The 26,101-nt window shown below is 43.4% G+C and overlaps 1 protein-coding gene across 2 annotated transcripts; it reads right to left on the reverse strand.

Annotated features, from left to right (window-relative positions):
• Positions 1 to 652: 652 nt before the first annotated feature.
• Positions 653 to 24,794, reverse strand: fmnl1a (formin-like 1a). Of its 2 annotated transcripts, XM_048991765.1 has the most exons (27): positions 24,276 to 24,794; positions 17,992 to 18,075; positions 16,502 to 16,579; positions 15,674 to 15,747; positions 15,446 to 15,529; positions 14,162 to 14,305; positions 13,232 to 13,343; positions 12,569 to 12,645; positions 12,106 to 12,199; positions 11,377 to 11,451; positions 10,746 to 10,856; positions 10,466 to 10,615; positions 9,327 to 9,428; positions 8,595 to 8,844; positions 6,934 to 7,092; positions 6,802 to 6,879; positions 6,209 to 6,333; positions 5,629 to 5,831; positions 4,739 to 4,973; positions 4,391 to 4,459; positions 4,214 to 4,294; positions 3,903 to 4,032; positions 3,190 to 3,353; positions 2,447 to 2,548; positions 2,256 to 2,363; positions 2,007 to 2,121; positions 653 to 1,657 (listed from the first exon to the last, which is right to left on the reverse strand). In XM_048991765.1, the coding sequence occupies exons 1-27, from the start codon at positions 24,432 to 24,434 to the stop codon at positions 1,557 to 1,559; spliced, it is 3,264 nt and encodes a 1,087-aa protein (XP_048847722.1). In that variant the 5' UTR covers positions 24,435 to 24,794; the 3' UTR covers positions 653 to 1,556. The 2 variants fall into 2 exon arrangements, with proteins under 2 accessions (XP_048847722.1, XP_048847721.1); XM_048991764.1 differs by having other exon boundaries at positions 6,802 to 7,092.
• Between the last annotated feature and the right edge of the window lie 1,307 nt (positions 24,795 to 26,101).

Consider the following 26,101-nt stretch of genomic DNA (forward strand, 5'->3'; position numbering starts at 1 on the left):
AACTTACCTCACTGACAACGTCGCCGTGGGGCTTAAAAAGTTTGTTTCTAAGCCTCTTCAAGACGCCCCCAGAGAGCGAACAGCGTGGAGGGCTGCTCACCGCTTGTATGTCAGAAAGCATCCCGGTATGGATTGAGCACTCCCACGCGCCTACCGGCTAATCTCACAAACAACTCATGTATCTGACACTGAGGGGGATGAACCATAGCAAAATATCATGGAAGCACATGATTATCTGCATTAACATCGAATGAAGGAAAAGCAAGAGAGAGTTTAAAAGTATGAAATACATTATGAGCTTCAGTATTGTCTAGAACTGGCATCCTATAGGACAGGGCTGTTCAAATCGTTGTCTTCCAGGTCTGATCACTTCTGATTGTCCAGCCTTCCTTTACCCATAAGGCAGGTGGGAAGCCTCTGTGGCCAATCAGAATCAGTAGTTATTCAACTAACTACCAGGGAGAACGTAAAACAAGGACTGGCTTTGGAATCGAGGTCCAGATCTTGAATCGCCCTGCTATCGGTTATTCTCTGCCTACAGTATGCCCAGCGTTGGCTAAGGTAGGTTACAGGCTACCCTTGAAGCAGAGAAGCAACTGTTAAAGATCGACGGATGGAACCAGTTGCAAAAATAATAATGCTAAACAAATAATTGGTTGTGTGAGGTTTTGTTTATTTTTTTACAATGGATTCACCACAAAGAGGAATACAACTTTTTATTGGCCAGATTTCTCCCTCTGGTGGAGTAACAGGGATCGGTGTTTAAAACGTTCTGTGTGGCTTTCGATTTTCACACGAATACAGTTTATCGCATCTACATTTAAAAAAGCTTCCATAATTTAGAAATGTTTCAGAATAAATTTTGAAAAAAAAAAACCCAAAACTTTTTATACGTATAACAAAAATATAACCATTTTATAATACAAAGGTGGACCCAACTACAATAGTCAATATTACGTGGATTCTTCTATACAGACAACTTCTCTCTGAGTGGCACAGGTTGATGAAGCAAGCAAGTGAGATGTACAGAATAGGTCAAATAGGTCAAGAATGGCCGTTTGAGACAATAATAATAATAAGAATTTTTATGATGCATTCATTGCATCAAATGTCGCTTTTGTGAGATACATCCTGGGATTAGTGCTCCAGTCCCAGGTCTGGATTAGATAGAATTTTAATTGGGAAGGGATGTCTTGGATGCACGGTGTCTGGGAGAATTTCCCTTATTTAGCTACGTTCATGTGGACAATAGCAATGGCCTGCAATTCCAGCAACATGGGATAAAAAAGATCATACAACAAAGATAAAAGAGGATTTGATTATGGAGCTGTTATGGAACAATAAACATATAGACAACATACAAACAAATACAAAAAAGGGTAATGTGACTGTTAAATATACTGTGGTCTTCCAGCAGTCACATAGCCATGTGGAGCCAAGAGCTCTGAAGCCTAGGTGGTGTGGAGAATGATGGCGGCATTAATGTGGGAAAGCAAATGTTGGGTGGCAGTGTTGATGTGTCTCTGTGTATCGTATATGTCCAGAAAGCAGGTGTGTCACTGTGACGCTTCCGCCGGGGCCTGGGACTGTGCGTCGCTTGGTTTTTTGGCATTACGCCAGCCTCCTTCCGTCCGGCGGTAGGGCTGGTTTCTCAGATCTGGGAAGGCGAAGGCAGGCGGACGGATTTAGTGCTTAAAAAGGTGGAACGTGTCCAAGTTTCACACCGGAATAGGTCGGCTAGTGCAGTAACGTTTCGACCTTCAGCTCGCTGAAAGACTACGAGGGAATTAGCTAATGTCATGTGACCCAGTCCTTATGCGGGTATCCAATAAACTAAAAGAAACCGACATGCAACGAATCAGGCTATGAAAATGGTAACAAAATTCTGAGCAAAATTAGGAACGATCAGAGTAAAAGAGAGGAAGGTATCGAGGAAGGTAAGATAATGGAACATAGTATTATTGGTACGGAAGACCAATGAGGAAACAATAAGAGAGGAGGCTTACCTGTGATGATGTCCTCGATAGCGCCATCTTTGCCCTCCCGCACCTGCGGCTTCACCTGCCTCTTCTTCAGCTCAGCTATCAGGTCCAGCTGGGGCATCTTAGGCATCATCGGCATCTGCCGGGGTCAAAGGTCGGCCAAAGGTACTTTCTTAAACATGTAAGCACTGTTTTAAATGGGTTGTAAATTTTAGTAGGAAGCCAACACATGTCAGCCATTTTACTTTATCTTGTATTTTTAATTCTACGGACCTTATTTCCCGCAGGCGGTTTCTTGGAGGGCGAGGGGGCCGCCTCTGCAGCGTTTTCGTTGGCCATGGCTTCCTGTTTCCGCCGCTGCTCGACGTCGTGCTCCGCTTGCTGAGGGGAACGTGGGAGCATTAAGCTTGGCCGATTAAACGTGGCCAGCGGTGAAGACGCCGCAGGAGGCGCCGGCCCCTTACCTTGTAGGCCTTGATGAACCGGGTGAATATGGGGAAGAACATGGATGGCGGTGTAGTCTTTACATTTTCTCCGAAGTACTCGACCACTGATGTGTACGACTCCTGATTGGAGGAAAAAAAAATCAATCAGAAGTTTTTACTCTAGTTCTCTTCTCATCGTGGATAACATGCCTTAGTTGTCAATAACTCTGTCTATTGCCTGGGCGGCATGGTGGTGCAGTGGTTAGCACTGTTGCCTCACACCTCTGGGACCCGGGTTCCAGTCTCCGCCTGGGTCACATGTGTGTGGAGTTTGCATGTTCTCCCCATGTCGTCGTGGGGTTTCCTCCGGGGACTCCGGTTCCCCCTCACAGTCCAAAAACATACTGAGGCTAATTGGAGTTGCTAAATTGCCCGTAGGTGTGCCTGTGTGAGTGAATGGTGGTGTGAGGGCTGGCCCCCCATCCTGGGTTGTTCTCTGCCTCGTGCCCATTGTTTCTGGGATAGGCTCCGGACCCCCCGTGACCCAGTAGGATAAGCGGTTTGGAAAATGGATGGATGGATGGATGGATGTCTATTGCCTCTAAATTGCCCATAGTTTGTATGTGTCCTGGAATGGACTGGCATTCCGTCCATGGTGTACTCCTGCCTGATACTCTGTGCTATCTGGGATGGGCTCCAGGCCCATAGGGGGAACATGCACTGAGGAAATATGTGCTGCTCTCAGTGAACAGATCCAGTGGTAATAGCAGCTATGGATCTACCTGGGCTGTCTTGCTGTCTTTGACCAGGCTGTCAAGCAGCTCACTGTTTGTCTTGAGGAACTCTTTTAGCGCCAAGCTGTCATCCTGCACCATGAACTCTTTGCGGGCCATCTCCATGCCCCTCTCCAAGGACCGCACCTCTTGAAGGATGCTGTCCAGGGCCACTGAGACACGTGCAAAGACAGACACACACAGAGAACTGAATGTGGCAAAACAATCCCATCAAGTACCAATCAAAAGTCGGGATACACCTGCTATAAATGTATTAGTCTCTATTGTAGTTATGATATTCACCTTATAGTAAAAGACCTTGAGCCACTGAAGTAACACATATCAAATATTGCAACTGCTAAGGGAAATGTTCCACATTTCAAAACAACCCCTTTTGCAGCGTTGTACACTCTTGGCTTTCTTCCAGCCTGCTTCCAGATGTACTCACCTGCAATGCTGCTCCAACAGTCCTGAAGGAGTTTTCACAAGTTCTGAACACAAGTTGGCTGCCTTACTCTTACTCTGATCCAACTGATCCCAAACCAGCTCTACAGGGTTTAGTCCTTAGATAACCTTGAGGTGTGCTTAGGAATGATTTTCACTAGTGCGTCCAGTCTTCGAACTGGTACTCTAGGTGCACAAGAAACCTCAGCAAAGCTTGAAGCTCTAACCAGAGCTAAAGTAGCAGGGTTGCGATAAGCCTAAAGGAGAACATGCAGTACCTTGAGCGGCCTTCTCAACAAAGTGCAACTCTGTGTGGAAGGTGCTCAGCTCTGGGTACTTGTCTTGGACGATGTTGGCGATGAAGTGGAGCAGAGTCTGCTTGCGGTCTGTCGACTTTGCGTCCATCAGCTGAGAGGAGAGGTGAGGAGGGAGAGGACAAAGCACAGAATCAGCTTTCGTACTGGACTGGGGTCAGAGTAGCATTTATATCCATGGTAGCGAGAACATCTGAGTAACACAAATTGCAAGCCCTTGGAGCATTTAGCTAGCTCAGGGCCTGAAGAAATCTTTCTTGCCAAGTGATGCTCACCATATCTAAGCTCTGCAGGCGGAAACCATACGCTGCCCCGCGTTTGCAGCTGTTCATGTAGTTCCCAAAGGCCAGGACAATCTGACAAGAACAAAGAGAAGAGACAAGCTAGTGTTTCTGCCCTGCGGTCTGCCTGATGTTCATACGGTAGAAATCGGTGCATGCCCATGTGCTCACCTCAAAGATCTTTTTCAGCTTCGCCGAAGATTTAACGGACATCGATGCCGAAATGACGGCATTCTGTTGCTGAAAAGAAGAAGAATGAAGTCAGACTGGTGATACGCAATATAATCTATGACTCCATTTATTTTTAAAACTGTTATTAAAACAGGAACGATTTATTGAGCTACTCTTGATATTTCGACTCGTGTGTAAATCAGCGGCACTAAATTTAAACCCGAGGGCCTGTATTTACGTTGAAGTCCTGAGATATTCTTAAGTGGCGGGCACAAATGAAATGAAGTTGTGCTTCAAGGAAGGAGTAACAGATGTGAGCCCAGTGGTATTTGTAGGTGTCAGGGTTACCGGCTGAATCCGCTTCACGCTTTCAGGGAAGTTGCCCATAAAGGTGAGCGTGCTGATCCTCTGGGGCAGGCGTGAGATCTTCCCGTAGCGCATCATGAAGCGGTCCTCGTCGGACAGCTCGTCGAGCGGCCGGCCATCTTTCTCGTAGTTCTGCATTAGCTTCATCTCGAAGTCGGTGGGGATGAAGCGTTCCAGCAGCTCTAAGAAGTCCAGGTTCAACGACTGCTGGTCATATCTGGGGAGGCGGGGGTAGTGTTTAGTAATTTTATTTCTTTATTGATTTATTTGACAGACCAACCAGGTACGTAGACAGGTCGCAAAATCCACTGAATGAACCCATCAGTAGGGCTGGTGGCCATGGGTCTGACACGGACAATGAAAATGGATAACATTACTCTTAATATCCCAGAGTTAACCGAAAGGCTAGTTTTCATCTTCAGTCCTTTAGGTGCTTCTCATTGTTAAGTGAAGAGCACACAGAAAGATGAAAACATTCTCAATACAATAAAATACAAATCTATACAATAGCAAAGAAAAATGTAATTTTCTTGATCAATACTGTATAATACGTCACGTGTAGTTATAAAAACACAAAAGCGCGACTCGTAATAGAACAGAAGAGTTTAATTAAACCGTGTCGATGGAAAAAAATGTCTTCCTAACCAAATGTGATGAAATGGGAGAGATGTGGAGGAGGGACTGACACCTGCGCGTAAAGTAGATAATACAAGTGAACGGAGAGAATGAAAGAGAAGGTTTTGAAGATTTATGAAAGGGAAAGAAATTGGGTTGACAGGACAGTATGAAAAGGGGGAAACCCATGGAAGGATATAAAGGGAAAGATACAGTGTTATTTTTCAGAGTGGGTATAGATGTTGGGGCGATCATACGTCTCAATGGCGGTGCAGATGTCCGACACGCTCATTCCGGCCTTGCGCAGGGTGATGGCCAGATTCTTGGCCCGGTTGGTCTCGATGAGGGACACTTTGCTTGGAACACTCTTGGTTGCTTTGATCTTCTTCTTGTTCAGGTCTGCTGGGGGTCCCTGGGCTTTAGTCCTAAACTGTTCCTCGAAGGTATCCATGTTCAGTTCCTATCAGGGCATATTAAGGAATACTGGGCTGCCACATGGTCTTATCCAGAAGAGCAAACACACAAGCACTGTGACAAGAGGAGTCTAGCTCCTTGGAGACTCCCAGACAGTTCATGTTTCTGCTCCTTCCCAGCTCCTGGTAGGAGCAAGTCCTTGGACTCTTTGGCTGGGAGCTGAGCAGGAGCAAATATATTTATTGTCTGGGGGTCTCTGAGGATTGGGTTGAAGAACATTGGTCTAGATAACCTTTAAAGGGTCAAACATATTATGACCATCATTATCTTGGTTCTTGCGTTTATTTGTTGATGTAAGAGTGCAATCTGTCCAGCCAGTAATGCAAGTCAGTGCAAGTTTACGTGCTGGTGTGGGTGTCCTACCTGGAGAATGTGCTCGTCATCCAGCTCGTTGAATATCGTTCCTGTCACCTGGTTGGACTTGAGGGCCTGCCAGTTAAGCAGGGGCATGCGGTACTTGGTTTGTATCGGTTTCTTGCCTTTCGCTCCTGTCAGGATATGAACCCACATACACCGGTAAGAAACTCCAAATGTCTCATTTCAAAACTGGGGATTAGCCAACCCTCAGAAGCTGGACAGGGAATGTTGATGACATCAGGTTTTTAGCAGTGCTGGTATAGGTCTTTTCCCACAGCTTGCACTTGAATCTTTTCAGTCATTGGAAGCTTGGCCTAGTAGCACTTGTACCCAAGTTGGCTCCTTGAGAGCTGTATCCTTTCTATGTTTTACCAAACTTGTCACAAACTTTGTTTGCTAACAGAGTTGTTTTGGACTTAGTAAATGTCAATGGTAATACAGGCATGGGGAATTATAGTATATGTTTATTTTTGTGTATTTTTATGTCTGCATGATTATTTGAATTTAAGAAGTATTTGGGCTCCATCAAGGCCTGTGAGAATACCATGGCAACAGACGAGGTTGTGACTCAGGTGTCTCGGGTTTTATAACATGCTTACCAGAAGTGTCGCTTCCGCCAGGTAGGCCCCCTGGTGGAGGTGGAGGTCCGCACCCAGGGGGAGGAGGTGGCGGAGGAGGTCCTCCTCCTGGGGGTGGTGGCGGTGGAGGAGGACCTCCTCCAGGCAGAGGAGGGGGAGGTGGAGGAGGAGGACCAGGAGGCAGGGCTGTTCCAGTGGACTCTGGTTCACCCGGCAGGGGAGGGGGTGGCGGAGGGGGAGGTGGTGCAGGTGGCAGGTCTGAAATGGGTGGAGGCGGAGTGGGTGTGTCCTGGATGGAGCTGGCTGGTGGAGCTGGGGGGCAGGGGGGGGGGGGTGCGGATGTGGATAAGCAAACAAAATATACTGTGAAAAAGCTCAGTAATAAGCATATTGCAGAAAAGTGTTTCATTTCTAAATTTTAACAAAATTATATCAGGAAAATGTCATAGCTAATGAGCTGACTTGCAGTTCCACAACTAAAGAGCAAATCCCAAAACTCACTCAGTCCATGGGATACATTTTTGAGGAACAAATTCTGTGAACTTAGTGAGTCTTGGAGATTTAATGAAAGTTCTTCATTGGATTATATGAGGACTGAGTGAGTTTTGGTTCAGAATATTGTCACATATGATGAGGAAGCCTGACTTTAGATCATTGGCGGCCCCATCTCTAAATCAACAAGAAATGGACTGAGTGGGTTTTGGAGCTGGACTGTACCAGAGATTTGCCTAATTATTTAACTATTGTTAATACAACCTATGATGAACAAGATTTGATTATGCTTTCCATTAACTGCGCCTTCATAATGCCTCTATAATGCATTCATAAAACATTCATAAACAGCATGAAAGTATCCTTAATATACTTTAACAGCTTTAATATATATTAATAACAAACATTATACAATAACAGCAAACATAGTCGTACAATCATGTAATGCCAACATCCAAACGTATCTTAACAACTGTAATATACATTAATAACAATCATTATAGGATTACACAATTATGTTTGCTATTATCATATAATGTTTATTAATGTATATTACAACTGTTAAGGTATGTTAGGATGTTAAGGAATATTTACATGCTACTTATGAATGCTCTATGAATGTCTTATGAAGGAGCACTGAATGTTATATGAATGCATTGTGAAGGTGCACTGAATGTTATATGAATGCATTGTGAAGGTGCACTGAATGTTATATGAATGCATTGTGAAGGTGCACTGAATGTTGTATGAATGCATTGTGAAGGTGCACTGAATGTTGTATGAATGCATTGTGAAGGTGCACTGAATGTTGTATGAATGCATTGTGAAGGTGCACTGAATGTTGTATGAATGCATTGTGAAGTTGTACTGAATGTTGTATGAATGCATTGTGAAGGTGCACTGAATGTTGTATGAATGCATTGTGAAGGTGCACTGAATGTTGTATGAATGCATTGTGAAGGTGCACTGAATGTTGTATGAATGCATTGTGAAGGTGCACTGAATGTTGTATGAATGCATTGTGAAGGTGCACTGAATGTTGTATGAATGCATTGTGAAGGTGCACTGAATGTTGTATGAATGCATTGTGAAGGTGCACTGAATGTTGCATGAATTCATTGTGAAGGTGCACTGAATGTTGTATGAATGCATTGTGAAGGTGCACTGAATGTTGTATGAATGCATTGTGAAGGTGCACTGAATGTTGTATGAATGCATTAAGAGGGTTCAGTTAATGTAAAGCTTTACCCAAGATTTGTTTCAATAGATTGATTTAACATAAAAGGGAAGGCAGCCATAGTTCCAGAGAAATGGGCGAATACCTGTTTGACTGGCAGGTACCAGCACTTGCTCCACAATGGTGACAGGAATCACCTCGATGTCCAGGGCCCCAGAAGAGGAGCGTCGCATGTGGATCAGGCCTCGGTCCTGCAGCTCCAGCACCTTCAGCTCCAGCTCGGATGGCACCAGGGAGGGTCGATCCCTGTCTCTCTCTCGCTCCTGCTTCAGCTCCCGCTCCCTCTCGCGCTGCTGCAGAGTGCTGACCTGCGTGCAGGAGTCACGCAGGCTTTCCTGTCCCATGCGCACAAACACACACAAATGCCAAACATTTGAAAAGAAATGCATTAAGGAATTATACTGGTCATCACATTATAATTGCTACACGCTGCAGTCACATTTTCAAAAGACAGTTGGCTGTGGATGACACCTCTCTGCCTGCCAAGACCAAAGGGCAGGTGAAACCTGCTCCACTGACTCACTTTCCCACCAGTCAGCTTTCTGTTTGACACTTTGAATCACATGACACCAATTACAGGGACGAAGAATCTAAGGATCCTGGCAAACACAAGCCTGCAGGCCCCTGATAGGCCAGTGGAGGGCGCTTGTGCAGTGCTACAGAGCCCAGAGTTAATCTCTGATTTGAGATGTGCTGCTGAAGAAGGTATGTTTACCACCTGAGCTACTCAGTGTTTTTTTTTTATTTTATTTTTACATTTGTGATGTCAGCTGTTATGTCAGGTGACCTTCATTTGCTATTCCTCATTGGCCATTACCTTCAGAATCTCATTCTCTTTGGTGGCCTGCATCAGCTGCTTCTCCAGTTCTGCCATCTTCTCGTTGCTCTCCTTCTCGCTCTCCTCTAGCCTGACCATCAGCTGCCGCGCAGCAACAGAAAAACCAGGTGTCACAGAAGAGGGATGCCCACGCATCACGCTTTACAATGGGGGCAGCTGACAGAGGAGTGAGCCACCATTGTTTTCGGTCTGCGATGAGATACTTTGACCCACTCCCATTATGCTTAGGGGACGCCCATATGTCACCCCGCTGAATTAGAAATGACCACATTGTGTTGGTCCTTCCATAAATATCATTCATGTCTATTCCTACATGTCTATATGAATACAGTCTGGGCTTGTGTATGTGTTGGTGAACCACAGTAAGAGGATTTATGTTTTTATTATTGTGTAATTTGGTGTGTGAATGTTTGTGCTTTTGCTGTGTAGCGTACTTCATTTCCGTTTATTTGGTATGACATTTTGTTGTCGCCAGTCAGTGGTTTTTCAGCGGTATTTTTGTTTGACATGGTAAGATTTACTTTTCAATCTTAATATTTCAATATACTTGAAACAATTCGGTAACACGTTACTTAAAGCACTCATATATAATGCATTATAGATACCTTCATAATGCACAATAATGCATTCAGAAAGTATTATAAACATGGTTATAACTATTGATAAGAAGGCATGACACATTACAGCCATGTGTATAATGCATTATAAATGATCTATGAAACTTTCATCTATAATGCGTTATAAATACCTTCATAATGCATTATAATCGCTTATACTGACCATTATAATGCATTATGACAGTATCTATAGTGCACAACACATGAGAACTTCATAGATCATTCATAATGCATAATAAACATGGTTATAATGCTATGCCTTCTTATAAATAGTTATAGTAATGTTTTTAAGGCTTTATGAATGCATTATTATGCATTATGAAGGTATCTATAATGCATTAGACATGAGTACTTTAAGTAAAGCATCACCCAACAGTTTCCTCCGGGATAATAAAAGTATTCTGATTCTGATCCTTTAAGTTCGTCCTCCGACAGAAATGCAGCTTGTGTGTATGCAGAGAGACACGTGCATGTAGAATTACCCAGGTGTGTGTGATGTACCTGAGCATTGTGATCTCTCATGGTCTCCATGTGTTCCAGAAAGCCCGTCTTGGACTCCGCGTCCTCCAGCAGCGCACCGACATCGAACACATTGTCCAGGTAAGCTTGGATCTGCACTTGCAGCTTGTCGCTCTCCGTGTCCTTCAGTTTCTGTCGGAAGGACAGCCACGAGTGTACGCTCACAAATGCACGTCTACAGGAATGTGTGGTACATGTGGGAGGCATCAGGAAAACACCCAGAACTTAAACCGGGGATGGTACAGGTCTTTTCGGAATTTACCTCCAGGTACTGGTCTAGCCCATGTTGCGTGAACTCGTACTGCAGATGCACACGAAAGTTCATGTTCTCTACCGAGTGGACCACAATGTTGATGAACTGCATGCATGCCACCTAGAGGAGAGGAGCAGAAAGGTGGGGAACGTCACACGGGTAGAGGGAGGCATCCGTATTTGAGCGCATGAAGGAGAGTGTAGTGTTTATTTATTTGGTTTACGTTTAATGTGTTTGACGTGTCAGCGTTCGGTGAAATTCACTCCAAATTAGTGTACCTCCCTGGTGTCTCGTCAGGTGAAACAAAATAATAGCCAAGGTGCAGGGGCGGGGCCAGAGGGGAAGCGGCCCCAGCTGAAAGCTGATTGGCCATCTGAGTGCCCGCTCCCGTCACTCACCGATTCAAAACATATTATTGGCTGATAACAAAGTTGGCCTCACTGTATGAATTTTGGCCCCTCTTATGTCTCCCACCTTAGAAAACCCTAGAATCACCCCTGGCAATGTGCTTAGAATAATCCTGTGGATTTTTCATTACAATGGATGAAGGGATAATCATAAATTCTGACTAACCTGACTCGATACTGCCAGTACACTTATTCACTCATCATTATTCGCAGCAATCCACCTGTGTACTTACCATAAAGTCTATGTTACTGTCCTCAGTATAGAAATACTCCATTAGCTTCTCAAAGCGATTCTTCTCCCCAGTGACCTAAGAAAGAAAAAAGAAATATAGATGTTCAATCCCTGAATGCACTGGCTGTGAATTATGCTGATACTTGTAATTATTTATACCAGTTCACCCCTGTGAACCATAAGCAGTATCTTTGTAATGCAGAGTTTCCCAATCTGGTCCACAGGAACCACATTTGGTCCATGTTTTTGTTCCCTCCAAGCTCCCTGCCAGACAGACCACATTTTTGCTCCCGGTAGGGAGGTAGGAGGGAGCAAAAAAATGGACTGTCTGTAGGTCCCCAAAGACCGAATTGGGAAACACAATTTTAATGTGATTTGATTAAAGCCTACAGTATTTACATGTGAAATGAACTGGAATTCTGAGAACAGCCATAAATTCTGGGATGTGCATTTGTATTAAGGTCTGACGGGTGGATGCTAGATAGAGCAATCCCCTCACTATAGGCAATTCAAGGATGCCACTTTGCCTTTTTGTGACTTTTGAGAATGCAGAAGGAAACCATAGTAGTTGGAGGAAACGCTCACAAAAATAGAGTGAGTATGTGAACCCAACACACAGAGCAGTGGGACAGAACTCAATTCACTGCTTGTGGGATCGATATAAATGGCATAGTCAGCAGTTTGACGTCGACGTGACCAAACTGCACAGTAACTCTGCAGATCTGCTGACCTCTTTGAAGTTATCGAAGGCAGCGATGATGATGTCATGTCCCCCCCGCACAAGACACACAGCAGCCAGCAGCTCCAACACAAGCACTTTAGTCCTGCGAAGAAGAAAAATAATATATAACTGGTGTTAACCCAGATATCGTCATGCGTGGGTGTACACACACACACACACACACACACAGACACACAAGTTTGTAGCACATTATATCTTTGTGGGGACTCTCCATTTCTCCATTTCATTTCTATGGGGAAACTCTAATCCCAACATGACGACCTTAACCCCCACCCAGCCGTAACCTCTAGGTCGCTATTGAAAGTGAAATGAAAAAATGTGTAACTAATTAATAAGTATAATTACGGTAAGGATCGTCTCTTACCCTATTATCCTAAAACTGTTTTAAGCCAGTGTCTGTAATGCAGGATTTATTTGGGAGACGCACTGAACCTCACACACACAACAATACCTCAGGTTTTTGTTGTTGAGGCTGAGCGTGATCTCGTTGACGCAGCGAGGGTGGGTCATCACCAGGTTAAAACCAGACTGCAGAAGAGAGAGCGAACCTGTCATTCAGTCACATAGCTCTGCTTGCTACACACACAAACTCAACTGTAACACTTTACATAAGGCCATTTTTTTAGTAATTAATAAACACATTCGTATTGCATTATAATGCATTCATAAAGCATTATAAACATAGCTATAAATATTTATAAAAAGTCATAACATTACAGCCATGTTTATTATGCATTATGACTGCATTATTATTATTAATCATGAATGTGTTTATAAATGACTAAAAACATAGCCTTAAGTAAGGGGTTACCGACTTACCGGTCCAAACACACAAGCATCGTAGATACATCACCCTAACCCAGACGCCGTTTGAATTAACCGTAAGTGATAAATTCCGGTTGAACTGGAAGGAGTGCTGTCAGCTTATTGAACTGCTGTAATTAGTAACTGATTTCAAAACAAAGTGAGGAGATCGACTAACACCAACTCCTACCAAAGATTGCTTGTCCCAGCCCCATGAACAATGCCCTGGTAGCTCACACTAATCAGCTGATCACCAATGGCGTGAAGGTGACGTTCAGTGACCTCCGTCCTAAAATCCTACCCCTCCTACCTGGTAGTTCATGATGGCGCGCAGGCACATGATGCAGAGGTGGACGTCGTCCTTCTGGCTGACGATGCGTGAGTTCCTCAGCGCCTTCCTGCTGGGAGAGTGGCCGCTCAACCTGGAGGTGGGGGACAGGAAGTCTGTCTGTTTACTATTGGTGTCGTTTCAGCATGGCAGAGCATGGGATAACGTTTTCCAGAAGTAGCATATTAAGAGATGGAAAGTACAAGGTTAAACAATATGTTATATGCCTTTCTAATAGCGTTAGGGTGGAGGACCTGGTATCTGAAGTAGTCACACCTCTGTAACCCTGCCTTGACTCTGCATCTACCACGACACGCCACCGCAAGATCCTGTATCAGCCACCATGCATGGTGCAAACCTCCTGTGCTGCTTTGCCGCAAATTTTTTATTTTTTTTCCAATTTCCAGTGATCATACTTAGAAACGGCACATCAGACAAAGGAAGAGGCAGTTCAGTGAAGCACACATAGACTGTGCACACAGTCTAATTCTTACTCAGCCTGAACTTTCTCATGTCACGTCCCTCCTACTTTGTCTTCACTGGCTCCCTATTCGCCTTTGAATCAAAGTTTGGTGTTGGCTAACAGGGGGATGGACAGGTACCAATCTCCATCAAAGGCCGTATGTCCCATCTCGCATCTCGCCCCCCTTTGGTCAGCAAACCAACGCTGCTTAGAGCTCCATCCACCACGTGAGAAATGTCACTCCAGATGGTTCCTCGATGGTGGAGAACCTGTAGATCCTGCTCCAACACTGCGTGTACTTATACCTGTACATTCACTGGAAGCTCAGCTTGCAGTGCTTATGCCTAGTTAACTCCTTGACAGTGCTTATGTTTTTGAAGTGCTAAATGTGTAAAACTGTAAATGTAGTGCTGTATATGTATAGAAGTGTCAGCTGCGTCTTTACTCACCGGACGGTGATGGCGCGGGTAACTTTGGAGATGCTGTTGCCGGGGGAAAGGCTGGTCGGCCCTGTGAGGTCCTCGATCGATTTCTCCAAGGTCTTACCCTTGTCCACCTGCATGCCGCCATTATCCAAATTCTCCATGTCGTGCCTACAAACATGCACAGGAGCAAAGGAACGCGTAAGACCATGCACATCAATAAACAAAATGGATGAATACATTGTTATTCGGGGTGTTACGAGCCCCAAAGGGGAAGTGGAATAAGGGAACACAGGGTGTGGTGGACAAGGGAACACGTGGAAAAAAGGGGTATTTTCTATATTTCTCTGTTGTTTATTTACACGCGTGCAGAAGGACGGTGATTATAACCAACATAAAAAACAAAAACCCAGATACCGAATGCAACCCCCATGCAGAGGGTCAGGTGCTTAACTGGGGGGAGGGGTCTCCCTTTGTAAAAATTGCTTAAAAAACAAAACAAAGCAAAAAATTGCAGGCAAACCAAAACAAATTTCCGCTGGGTTGCAGTTTGCTAAGTCGGTGATCATCAGTGATTAAAAAAGGGCACTCAGGGCCTCAAAAGGGGGGGCACTTTTAATGGTTTGGGCAAGAGGCTCAGGCAACCCCAGGACCCCCCCCCAGCACATTCGAGTTATTATTTATAAGTTATATTATTAATCATGTTCTGTTAGTTAAGTCTTCACTTTAGCACTGAAAATCACTAGTTTCTGAACATTTCATTGTTCTTTATGGAAAAAAATACTTCCATAAAAATTTTGCAAATATTGTTTTCTCATTTCATAAGAGATCGAGAGCGACATTGCTTATTAGACCAGTATAAGAACCATAATTCCAAACAATGGTTATTCAGGTGTTGGATGTGTGGCTTCTTCTTGCATATGATTCATAGAGTTTTGGGAACAGAAGTTGCCGTTTTAAAACCATGACTAGTACAGCAAACAGAAACGTAATTATGAAAGGAGAAAAGGAGCTGATTGAGACATGGCTGAGTTGGGGCGATCAAAACATTGGGGCCAGAGAGAACAAAAAGAAGAGTGAAAGAATCATGTTTATGGACTGAGAGAAAGAAATACACAAGAAGTAGGATGATTGGTGATAAAACGTTGGTGATACAAATGCGCACACTTCCCAGTCACCGTACCTCCTCCCAGGAGAGCCACACCCAGCCTCACAACTTTTAACAGTTGAAAAAAAAACTTTTTCCTGTTTGTGCAGTTTAGCATGACACCCAAGAGAAACGTTAAAATCTGATGTCAAGTGAATACTTACGTAACGGAGCACTGAGCGAACGACAAATAGTCCACCAAGACGTCGAGACCTCGGTTTTCCTCACTCAGAAACTCTTGGGCCCAACTGTGTAAAAAGGGCAACAGAACTTAGACAGGAAGCAGCTGGCAATTCGATACATTATAATGTGAGTGAAACAGGAAACAGCCGATTTTAGGGTTCAGTCAATAGTCTGAGCTCTGAGTTGTGTTATTTTAGCTAGTTTCTTACCCGATGTGATTTGTGCGGAGAGAGATCTCCAACTCCCTCAAGACTTGGGTTGACTCCTTGACACGGGTTTTGAACTAATACAAGACAGTGATAAATAGCTGAGCAGTAAGCAAGATTGGGAGAAAAACATTTTTTAAAAGGGAAGATCCTCATGACCTTACTAATTAGTCTTGGTGTATAATGGAATAACATAGATTTGCTGTAAGATTTCTTGTGTGAGTGTGAGTGTGAGAGTCTGACAGTGTGTCACGCCAGACGCCTGAGAGCTGGCAACCCTGAAATAATCAGTTCTCATTTTTATTGAACTCGTTGCTGTGTTTTCATTTTTAATCCGTAACACTACAAGCCGAAGAAACTCACACTTTTACCCAGCAGAATGTTCAGAATATTTCTCTACAACAGCAAATAGTTTTCATAAAAATGTGGTGTAAGGAAACTTTACTGGGCTTCCATTGATTGATGTGTTATTTTTGGCATGGAAATGATGTTTGCATGATGCACAATGTTACAGAGGTAGGGATTAGTTCACCTAGAACAGACACAGCCAAGAAACACAGACGATTGGCTGGAGGAATCAGGTGGGGGAGGAGCTAAATATAATCAAAATATAGCATAAAACTCTGGGGACCTTTGTATAATAGTAAGATGGGCTGATTTTTGACATTCCTTCTCTGGAGAAAACTGCATTTTTACACCAGGTTTTAAACAAACCTTTCCTTAATAATTCTGGGAAGAATTTACATTTCATCCAAATGAGGTCTGGGAAATAAGGTGATCAAAAGGAGAGCAGGGTGCATTTAAGTTCATGAATGTTTCTATGATGCTTACATTGCGAGATCCTTGATCCAAGTAACTCTTAATCTTCGTCAGGTAGGCCGAGGGTGGATTCTTTACTTGGAACCGCTCCTGTTTATAAGGTTAAACGAAACCTTTAAAGAGAAATACCCCTTATTGCTGAACACAGACGTGTGAGGTATAATCGGAGCATGACTGTTGGAAACCTACAGTGTTTTTTGGTGAAAAGGATGAAGGATGAAACCTGAGTGATGATGTGAATAGCCTCTGAATCCCGAGAGGGGAAAACCGTTACAAGTAAAACCACAAACTTCTACTGCTGTAAGAACCATAGGTATACAATCCATCACCACCGCCACCCCACACCAAAAGCAGTAAACCTGTATCGTTGCCATGGAAGCAGACAATATTGATAAAAATATTGCAGAATTGTTATGGGTTACCTAGCAACCACAGCATGATGTAATCAGAAACCACACAGGATGTTGATACCATGTGTTTCCCCAGTTCCCCCCCATTTCCACCCCACACCTACAGTACATAAGAATACATCACCATATTATGTCAACATACTGTATATGATGATAGCCAGGGGTGTAGAAACTGGGTGGACTGGGGAGAACATGTACCCCCCCACAATTTAACTTGGATTCATTCATACCCTCAAATAAACAAACCTTAGTATTAAAAAATTTTAAGTAGAGCCCCAATATCAAACTCGGGTGGACTTGCAAGAAATGACAGGCCGGAATTTGCAGTTAAGTGGCCGCCGAGTGGAAGGACGGGTCCCCCTTGGTATATTTTGCCGGTATATTTTCCATTGGTATATTTTGTGGGTTGGATTTATAATACTACCTGAAGTAGTACTCTGTATTCTTACTCGGCTCTTTTCCGTGTGTGTGTGTATGTGTACAAAAAAAGAAAAAAAAAGAAAAAATTGTTGCACTTTCTCAACAGTGTTCGGATAGATGGTATTCATAGCTTGGGTCCTTATTGAGCTAGTATCAGAAAAATTCATCGCAGCGTCTTAAAGCACTTATGTAAGTTGCTCTGGCTAAGGGCGTCTGCCAAATACTGTAAATGTAAATGTAATACGTGGGTATATAGAAAAGGGAAGACCAGCCCTCACTGGACTCGCTCTCTGTGCCTCATGATAGCTATAATTATCAATTCCTAGGCTCTGCCCTCAACCCTGCATACAACAGGCAGGTATAGAAAATGGATGGATGGATGTTTAACTTTAGATATCTTTAACACAGCAACTGGGAACTCGTTTAAGCGCGTCACATTCAGCACTTTCTTTGGTTTATTTCTGAGTTAAATCTGGTTTAACTGCAGAAACGTGCTTATCCATCTCTTTGCTAATCTGGGCATTTGATTTCAGTCATATCAGAGCTGATGTGGAGGCCTACAGTAAGGAGCAGCCATAGGTTCAGTCATCGGTGCTCTGGACCATCAAATTCTGCAGGTGTGAGGCAGGAGCTTGATGGAGAAGAGCGGAATATCGCGCTGGGCAGACTCACCTGATCACAGACCAGCTCCCACTTCTTCTCACTGTCGTACTGGCCGAGAAGCTTAGCTTTGTCGGGAGGTAGGTTCATCGAGCTCTGTGGAAGTACGTCATAGGATGATTGTCGTCAGACTTTGAAGTCATTTACTCAAGCAAGAACATAAAAAGTACGTGCATCTGTAGTGCTCCCCTAAGCTGGGTGGATGTGGGAAAAATGCGGTACCTTGTTCTAAATTATGTTACAGGACTGTTATATCTCACCAGTTAGTTCATATTACCATCCTCAGAACTACCCACAGTGTTCATTGATACTGATGTAATTAAAAAAGTAACACATTTTAAACAGGAGACATATCAGACAGCATTAACAATCAAGAACACTACCAGAAAACATGCTTGTTACTTAAGATCCTATTTCCGTGTGCAATAAGTTACGTAAAAACTAAATAAAAGTTAATAGATGATACATATAGGGAAAAACACATAATCTATTCAATGAGCTACACATCTGATTCAAACTTATCTGTTGCTGCCTTTTTGATTCAGCATACATGGTTCTCCTTATATATAAAATAATTGTCTAGTCTAGTGCTACTCTTGATAGCCAGGGAGTTAACACTAGATACATAGAGTTTGGGAGGAATCCAGAGAAATCTAGAATCGAGGCATCACTGTCTATGTGAGTCTGAATCGTTCTTTTCAAACCACCCCATGAAGAATTCAATAACATTAATTCACCTATCATAATGACCGATCGAAATGCATTTAATCAACAATGATGCATTCTAAACAAGAAGCATCAATGGACAAAATCACTATTGTACTGTGACCTGGTCAGAGTGATTCCAGAATGGATGCTGGTGAGCGGAGCACTATCACAGTTTCCTGGACAATTAAAAGTAATTTACAATTACAAAATGGATTTCCCATTTGTCTGTCCTGTGGTGGATTTCATTGCGACAGTAATTCTTATCCCTACATGGCGTGAGGACTCAGCGGGCAGCACTGTGGTCTCACACTTCCAGGTTTGTAAGCTGTGTGCGAGTGTGAGTTTGCATGTTTTGCTTGTGCTTACATGAGTTTCCCATATGTACTCTGACTTCCGGCCACAATCTAAAACCATGCATTTTAGGTGAACCATTGCCTCTACATTGCTCAAAGCTTATGACCTAGTGGGTATTTCTCTGTACACTTATTTGACCGTATTTTAGTGCACACGTACCCATACGTCATCTTCTATTGCCGAAGCACAGTTTCAGTACTCAAGAATAGAAATACTGGGGACGGTAAAAATCCCCGGATGACGTTCTTGTCCAGCTCTTTGGTTGCACCCTGGCCAACAAGAACAATCCCATGATTCATTGCATCCCAAGTTCATTCTTTGGATGGCAAGTTAGCAAGACTGGTTTTGCCAAGAACACAAGTACGATTTTTGCATTCTCGCTACCCCTAGTGTATCCTTGCCCTAGCATCTTGGGATTCACACCAGATAAGCCATCTGCAATTCATCTGTAATTCAGATAGTCCTTCCTGTGTGTCACCACTGAAATGTAGGTGATGGCAGGCGATCTGTTGCCCTTTGTTTGATTTTCTACGTCGGCTGATTCTTCGGAATCATCAGATATTTGCCGTGCATTGAATCTGAAGAATGTTCCTCATGGGTGTAGTTTTTAACAGCCTGGTTTGTGGCTTCATTTAGCACCCCGGGGGCCGTGCTGAAACTACTGAGCGTGGCAGAGGTTTAAGGTGGGGCAGCTGGAGGGGTGTGGGGGTTGTGGTGGGGTGGAAGCGAGCAAATGCAGACGCAGCACTTCCGTTCAGCAATGCATGTCCACCATGGGGAGGGTGTGTCTCTCTCTTTCTATGCTCCCTGTTTTATTCGATCTTCAGTACGCCCAGTACTGTATCGGGTAACACTTTACATTAACTGCACCTTCATAATGCTTTTATATTGCATTCATAAAACACTCATAAGCAGCATGTAAGTATACCATGACATCATAACATCCCTTAACAGCTGTAATATACATTAATAACAAACATTATATAATAATAACAAACATTACAATTGTATAATCATGTAGTGTTTGTTATTAATGTATATTAAAGCTGCTAAGGGATGTTAGGATGTTAAGGTGTATTTGCATGCTGCTTATGAATGTTCTATGAATGCATTATGAATGCGTTATGAAGGTGCACTGAATGTAATCTATATCGCTCACGCCCAAGAAACTTTCAGTCAGACTCCCAGAGTACATAACCCAAAAGCATTAATACCAACTAAAAACCTGGGGTGAAAATATTATGATTTGATGCACGTAAACGATTAAGAATCTGACTTCGTCCTTCAGTTAGTCTGATAGTTTAGAGAGAGATGCATGGCGATAAAGGCTGAAAAAGCCGCGCCGGGAAGGCTTGTGTTCAGGGATTTCCATCAGGAGGAACAGAGAGGCTATAGCACCAGCAAGGCCGAAGCACACTTCCTGTGTGGACTCCTCCCCTCCGGATGAGGAAACATCATCATCAGCCCTCACCCCCTCCTCTCGGTCCCACCCACACTGTGTATTTTGAACTGAATTGACTGATGAAGTAACTACCAACATAGCCTGGCCTGAACACAAATACATGATATATAGCAGTCATTTGGCCACTATAAAATTACATAACTTGAAGTTAGCTTACAATATTACCCACCCCACTCCAGCTTGTCACCCCCCCCCCAAAATTGTTAGACTAAAATTTTAACATTATACAACCTATTGCACAATGTCCTTGCAACGGTATCTCATTCGTTCACGCCCTCAGAGAAAAATCCACTAAGTTCTTAGCACTTCCTAGACACTGCAACATTATATTATACTGCCCATTCACTCAAACAAGAGAACATAACTCTAATAGACGTTGGAGTACAACTGAAAAAGGCACTCGAATATGCCAACTCAAGGAAAGCACGTGCAGGCAAAATCTTGAGTGTACTGGTTCTGTGGGTGAAAACAGAAATCTGCCCTTTGCTCGGAAAGAAACCAAATTAGACCCTTGAAACACAGCGACACTGTGAAATGAAAGCCACGAGATGATGGTCGATTCTCGAGTGCCGAGTGTGTAGCATCTCACTGCCGACTAAGTGGAGGCATTGAGAGTGTTAGATACACCCAAGCAACCAGGCTTTTATTTATATGTTTGGTGAACCCGTTTGGCTTGTAAAAGCAGGCCTGTAAGATGCGCAGACATGTGCGATCATGTGTACACTCCACTGTGGCACAACATCCTCTCCGTGACATTGTGACACGTCGCCTGGCCTCGTTGCTTATCGCGGAATGTTTGGAGTGTGTGTATGGGCACCAAACCACGATGAAAACATGAGAGGTTGCTAAGCTCTAAGCCTGGTGCTGCTATCGGCACTTGCCCGTAGATTTTTTGCAGAAGCACGCGGTGGTCACCATGTCACGGCATCTCCTACTCTTGCCGTGTGTCTGGGCCCTTTCCCACCACATCACCATGAATCGTCACCACATCCCACCTGAAAGCTCAGTCAGTGTCTCCGTCAGGTGATATCTTGAATTTTACAGCTTTTTCCCCCACATCTATAAATAAGTAGTGTCCTCCAGAAAGTCTTTTCCAGTAAGAATATGCACTTAACATCAGCTGATTTTTGTTATTAGATATAGTGCACGGTTTCATAATGCCCCCCAGAATCTCTTGGGAAGAATGCATACAGCCAAATTTAAGCATAGAATCTCTTTTCTCAGTGACATCAGTTAAGCATGTGTCGGACGGCAAAACTGCGTAAGGTTACACTGGTTATTATATGCACACCGAGTCCTCTGAGACCTCACAAGAACAGCCATAAATATACTTTCAAAGGAGGGATTCAATAAAAGTATCCACCCTGTAACTGGAACTGTTTAATTAAAACGCTGCAATTATTTTTTAAGAGAAATTCAACCGTAAAGTGGTCTATTCTCAGTGGTAGCTTCCCCGCCCCTGCCAATGCAGCCCATAACTGTGCTTTAGCAACCTGTTCTACATCCCACGTCACCTCCACACTCCCCCACCGCTCCACCAGTCCCCCCTAACAGGAAGAGACACAGAACCGCTTTTCAATCCTCCTCTGCTTTCACTACCTTGTGAAGTTTCATATTGATCCAATGGAGCTGAGGAGAGGAAGTGATATAGGGAAAACATACAGTTCTGGAAATGACAGAGTCCACTCTATGCATTTTTTTTTAAGCTGCATTTTTAAATCCTGGATTAATCCCACTTGTTCTGCGCAGAGGGCTGCTTCCAGGCTCAAAGTTTCTAAGACCACAGTACACAAGAATAAGGTGAAGCAGGAGATACTGGGAATGACCAGAAACCAGCCAGGTAGAGGGAAGAAGGAACTTTCTAATGCCAGAGATTGACCATCAATGTTGACCTCATGTGACCTTCATAAAGAATGGGAAACATTAAGTGGAGTGAAGTGCACTGCTAGGACAGGTCATATCTAGAAGCAGGACTGAAGTTCCATAAAACAAGGAAGAAGCCCTTCATTAATGAGAAGCAGGGAAGAGCCAGACTGCAGTTTGCTAAATAATGTATATTTTATACAGGCGCATGCCCATAAATCAAGAAATTAGTGAAACTGAAATTTTTGCTGTGGCCTCTTAATTTTATCCAGAGCTGTACTTTGGTCATCCATAGAATTTGCCAGGATGCTGGATGTACATGAGTCAAACCTGTAGATGGATCCAAGTACTATTTACGCTATTCTCATTAATGAATTACAAGAGTAAAAGTAGGACTCTAGTGAAACTAGTAAGACTAGTACTAAAACTGGTAACCAAGGCTACTCCCATTTGTGGACACATAGTCTTGACATATTTGGAATAAATCACTTCCTGTTCCCATGTTGCCGGAACGTTTGTATATGAAAAGAAAAAAAACTGAGATGAACAAAGAGGAAGTGCGCGGTGCGCGCCTATCGCTCAAACAGAACTTAAAAAAAACAACAACTTTCAACTAAACAATCTGCTAAAATACTGGTAAAATGGTGAAAAAGACAGCCATGTAAAAATGTAACTACAGGCTTTATTTAATTATATGTTTTAACACACTGTTTTATTTTAAGGCATAGATGTGGCTGGTAATTAACTTCCTGTAATGAACTGAGAAATGATCACATGGGAAGTAATTGTATTTAAGTCTGACGGAAAATAAAGGCTCGATTACAGTTTTTTTAATTTAAGAACATAAGAACTATACAATGCAATATAGAATTTCTTTTTCTGTAGCAGCAAAACCTCCAGTTTTATTTGCCGACCTGCATGTCTGTGTGTCCATGTACATGCCTTAGCATTAGCGTTTGTCTGTGTGTCCATGTACATGCGTTAGCATTAGCGTTTGTCTTTGTGTCCATGTACATGCGTTAGCATTAGCGTTTGTCTGTGTGTCCATGTACATGCGTTAGCATTTGAGATTGTACCAACAGTTGCTACAAACTCTACTGGCCAAATTTTATCCCCTCGCTAATTTCAGTGTTCCTTTAATTTCAGTTTTTTGGTGAATAAAGTGAAGACTACAAACTTCAAATACTAGTTTTTATAAGAACTTCAGCCAAAATTACTAAATTGGACCATTCAGTTTAGCAACATTGATTCCAAAAATAGCTACTTAACTGGGAAAATTATCAAATGTCTAACTTTAAAAATCGTCACTTTCATGTGCACCTGTATATATTTTATTTTCTATGCGCGGCACCATCGCTAGGAAAAATTCCATGTACTTTGCTCTCATTTTTAGCAAATATAAGTTTACCAGATAGTGAGCAAAATGTTCAGTATAATTTAATAAATTCAGTCTTCCTGAATAGCAATTTGGTTACTCATCACTTCAACTTTCACATTTAGCTAGTTTTGTAAGCTATCAAATTAATTAAATTGACAACATAGTTCACTTTAGACGTCTTATGTTAGATCATTACACGTGTCGCTGATTATGTAATCCAGTGTTTCCCAACCTGGTCCAAGGGGACCCACAGATAGTCCACATTTTTGCTTCCCCTCAGCTCCCTGCTAGACAATCCACATTTTTGCTCCCCCTCAGCTCCCTGCTAGACAATCTACATTTCTGCTCCCCCTCAGCTCCCTGCTAGACAATCCACATTTTTCAGGAGCTGGGAAAGACCAAAAACATGGAATATCTGTGGATTCCTGTGGGCTGGGTTGAGACACATTAATGTAATCCCGTGAAAAGTGAGAGAGCAGCACTGAGCAACACGCAACGCCAGACCCAGTCCAGACATCTTCTGTCACTCACCAGCACAGCATTGAAGCGTTCTTCCAGCTCCTCCTCGGGAGGCATGGGAATCTTTTGGGGTGGGGGCTGTCTCAGTGATGGGGCTGAGGCAGACACATCCGAGAGGCCCCTGCTCTCCCTCTCGGGGTTCGCCTCAATTCCACCAGCAGCGTTACCCATCACAAGTCTCTTCAAGACCCACTAGCCCAAGTAATCCAGATCCAGAAAGCTGAATTTCCTTTCAAAAAGCTGAAGTTGAGTCACTTTGCAGGCAGGTGCAGAATGCGGGGCAGTCGGGCGCTGGAGGTTCAGTCAGACAAGCAGAGCAAGAAGGGTTGAAGCAAGAGGTGCATCCTCAGCACCTTCACCGTTTTGGGGGTGATGGTCTGAGGCAGAGCAGCATGTTCCCGGTGCCCTCTCGTTCTTCTGTTCCTCAACTAGGCCAAAGATGTAGCCAAAACGACAACCAGCATAGGAGTGTCACAGTGCGACCTTCTTAAACCTTCACTTTGGCTTGATTGCCTCAGAGGAGGGTTTCGCAGAGGAGGTGGAGATTATAAGACGTTTGCAACAGCAAATGCAAAACCACAAAGGAAGAGAGGCAACTTCCTCTTTGTAGCAGAAGAGAGCTGAGCGTTTGGATCGTTGGTAACCTCAGGATCACTACTTTATGGACAGTTGGCTAATCTGGCTTGCTTAGGGGTGATGTCGTGCAAGAAACGTTTCCCGTTAGGATCAGTGTCATAAAGAGGAAACCCGTAGGGCCACACGTATGAATATGAGTGGGCTTCTGCCTGCTGTAGGCCGAAACCTTATGGCTTAAATGAAGCCCTGCAATGTTCTGGGTGCCGTCTAACATGCGTCAGTGTTTCCTGGGATAAACTCCAGAATTTTACCTGGAGTGTTTCACACAAGGTTTTCAGCATGATTAAACAATCTGTTAAAGGTAATGTCATTTATTTTAAACTTAAGTAGGAAATTCTTCCATTTCTTGATATGTATAGTACATTTAAAGTGTAGGTGTCATCTGACCTGTTTGGTTGTATAAGCCTTTCTAAGATGCTCTCATAAATTACCACTGTCTGGTATTAAATATTGTAAAATATTAAAGATGTTGGTTATCGCCATATTTTAATCAAATGCTTCTTTACTTGGGTGTATCTTTATTTTCTTATTTTCTTAATCTTTGCACCCCCCCCCCCTTTTTCAGCCAAGGTCTGCGTGTGTTGATTGTATGCTGATTGTACACCTGCTCCCCCCGGTCTTCATTTGGGTCGACTAGCACAGTATGATGCCTACGAACTACAGGTGACCTACTGTTACGGGGGCTGTCTGCAGCCCCTGTGTTCTGCCCCCTTTTCTGTTTTGTATTTCCTGTGGCGAAAAATATTCTCTAAATATTCCGTCCCACTTTGGCAAATAACACATGAACAATAACGACTTACGTGACTTCAATTAATTATACCCTAGCGGAAGAAACCACCGCTGTATGATTTGCCTCTGACCCAGTCTGCCTTTGCCCCAGTACCTCTATGCACCTACTGTGTATTTTGCCCTACATTTCATAATTCTCCCCCATTTCCTCATCTCTCTTTGTATGTCATCCCTTGCATCTTCTTCCATTGTGACCACCCCTTCCTCCTCCATTGCTTCCATATTTTTCTATTTTCCATTCTCTTCAGCTTTGACCTTAAATCTGGGCAGAATTTCCATTTGAAACGGCCAAATTGATTTGGAATGGTGTCAAATGGTGCCCGTCTGCATTAGTTACCGGCAAATCCTTTAGTATAAAATGGCCAGTCCACTGGCGACCTAAATCCCATTTATTTCTTACTGAACTAGCTATC

The sequence above is a fragment of the Brienomyrus brachyistius genome, chromosome 22 (genome assembly GCF_023856365.1).
Source record: "Brienomyrus brachyistius isolate T26 chromosome 22, BBRACH_0.4, whole genome shotgun sequence".
Lineage (NCBI taxonomy): Eukaryota > Metazoa > Chordata > Actinopteri > Osteoglossiformes > Mormyridae > Brienomyrus > Brienomyrus brachyistius.

What these genes read in the sequence shown, in the direction of transcription:
- fmnl1a (XM_048991764.1), bottom strand. Translation starts at nt 24,434, where the DNA reads ATGGGTAACGCTGCTGGTGGAATTGAGGCGAACCCCGAGAGGGAGAGC. An exon ending in AAGAGAATGAGATTCTGAAG is followed by an intron (nt 8,845 to 9,326) that starts GTAATGGCCAAT and finishes CGCATGGGACAG; the next exon opens with GAAAGCCTGCGTGACTCCTG. An exon ending in GCCTGCAGAGCTTAGATATG is followed by an intron (nt 4,033 to 4,213) that starts GTGAGCATCACT and finishes CTCTCCTCTCAG; the next exon opens with CTGATGGACGCAAAGTCGAC.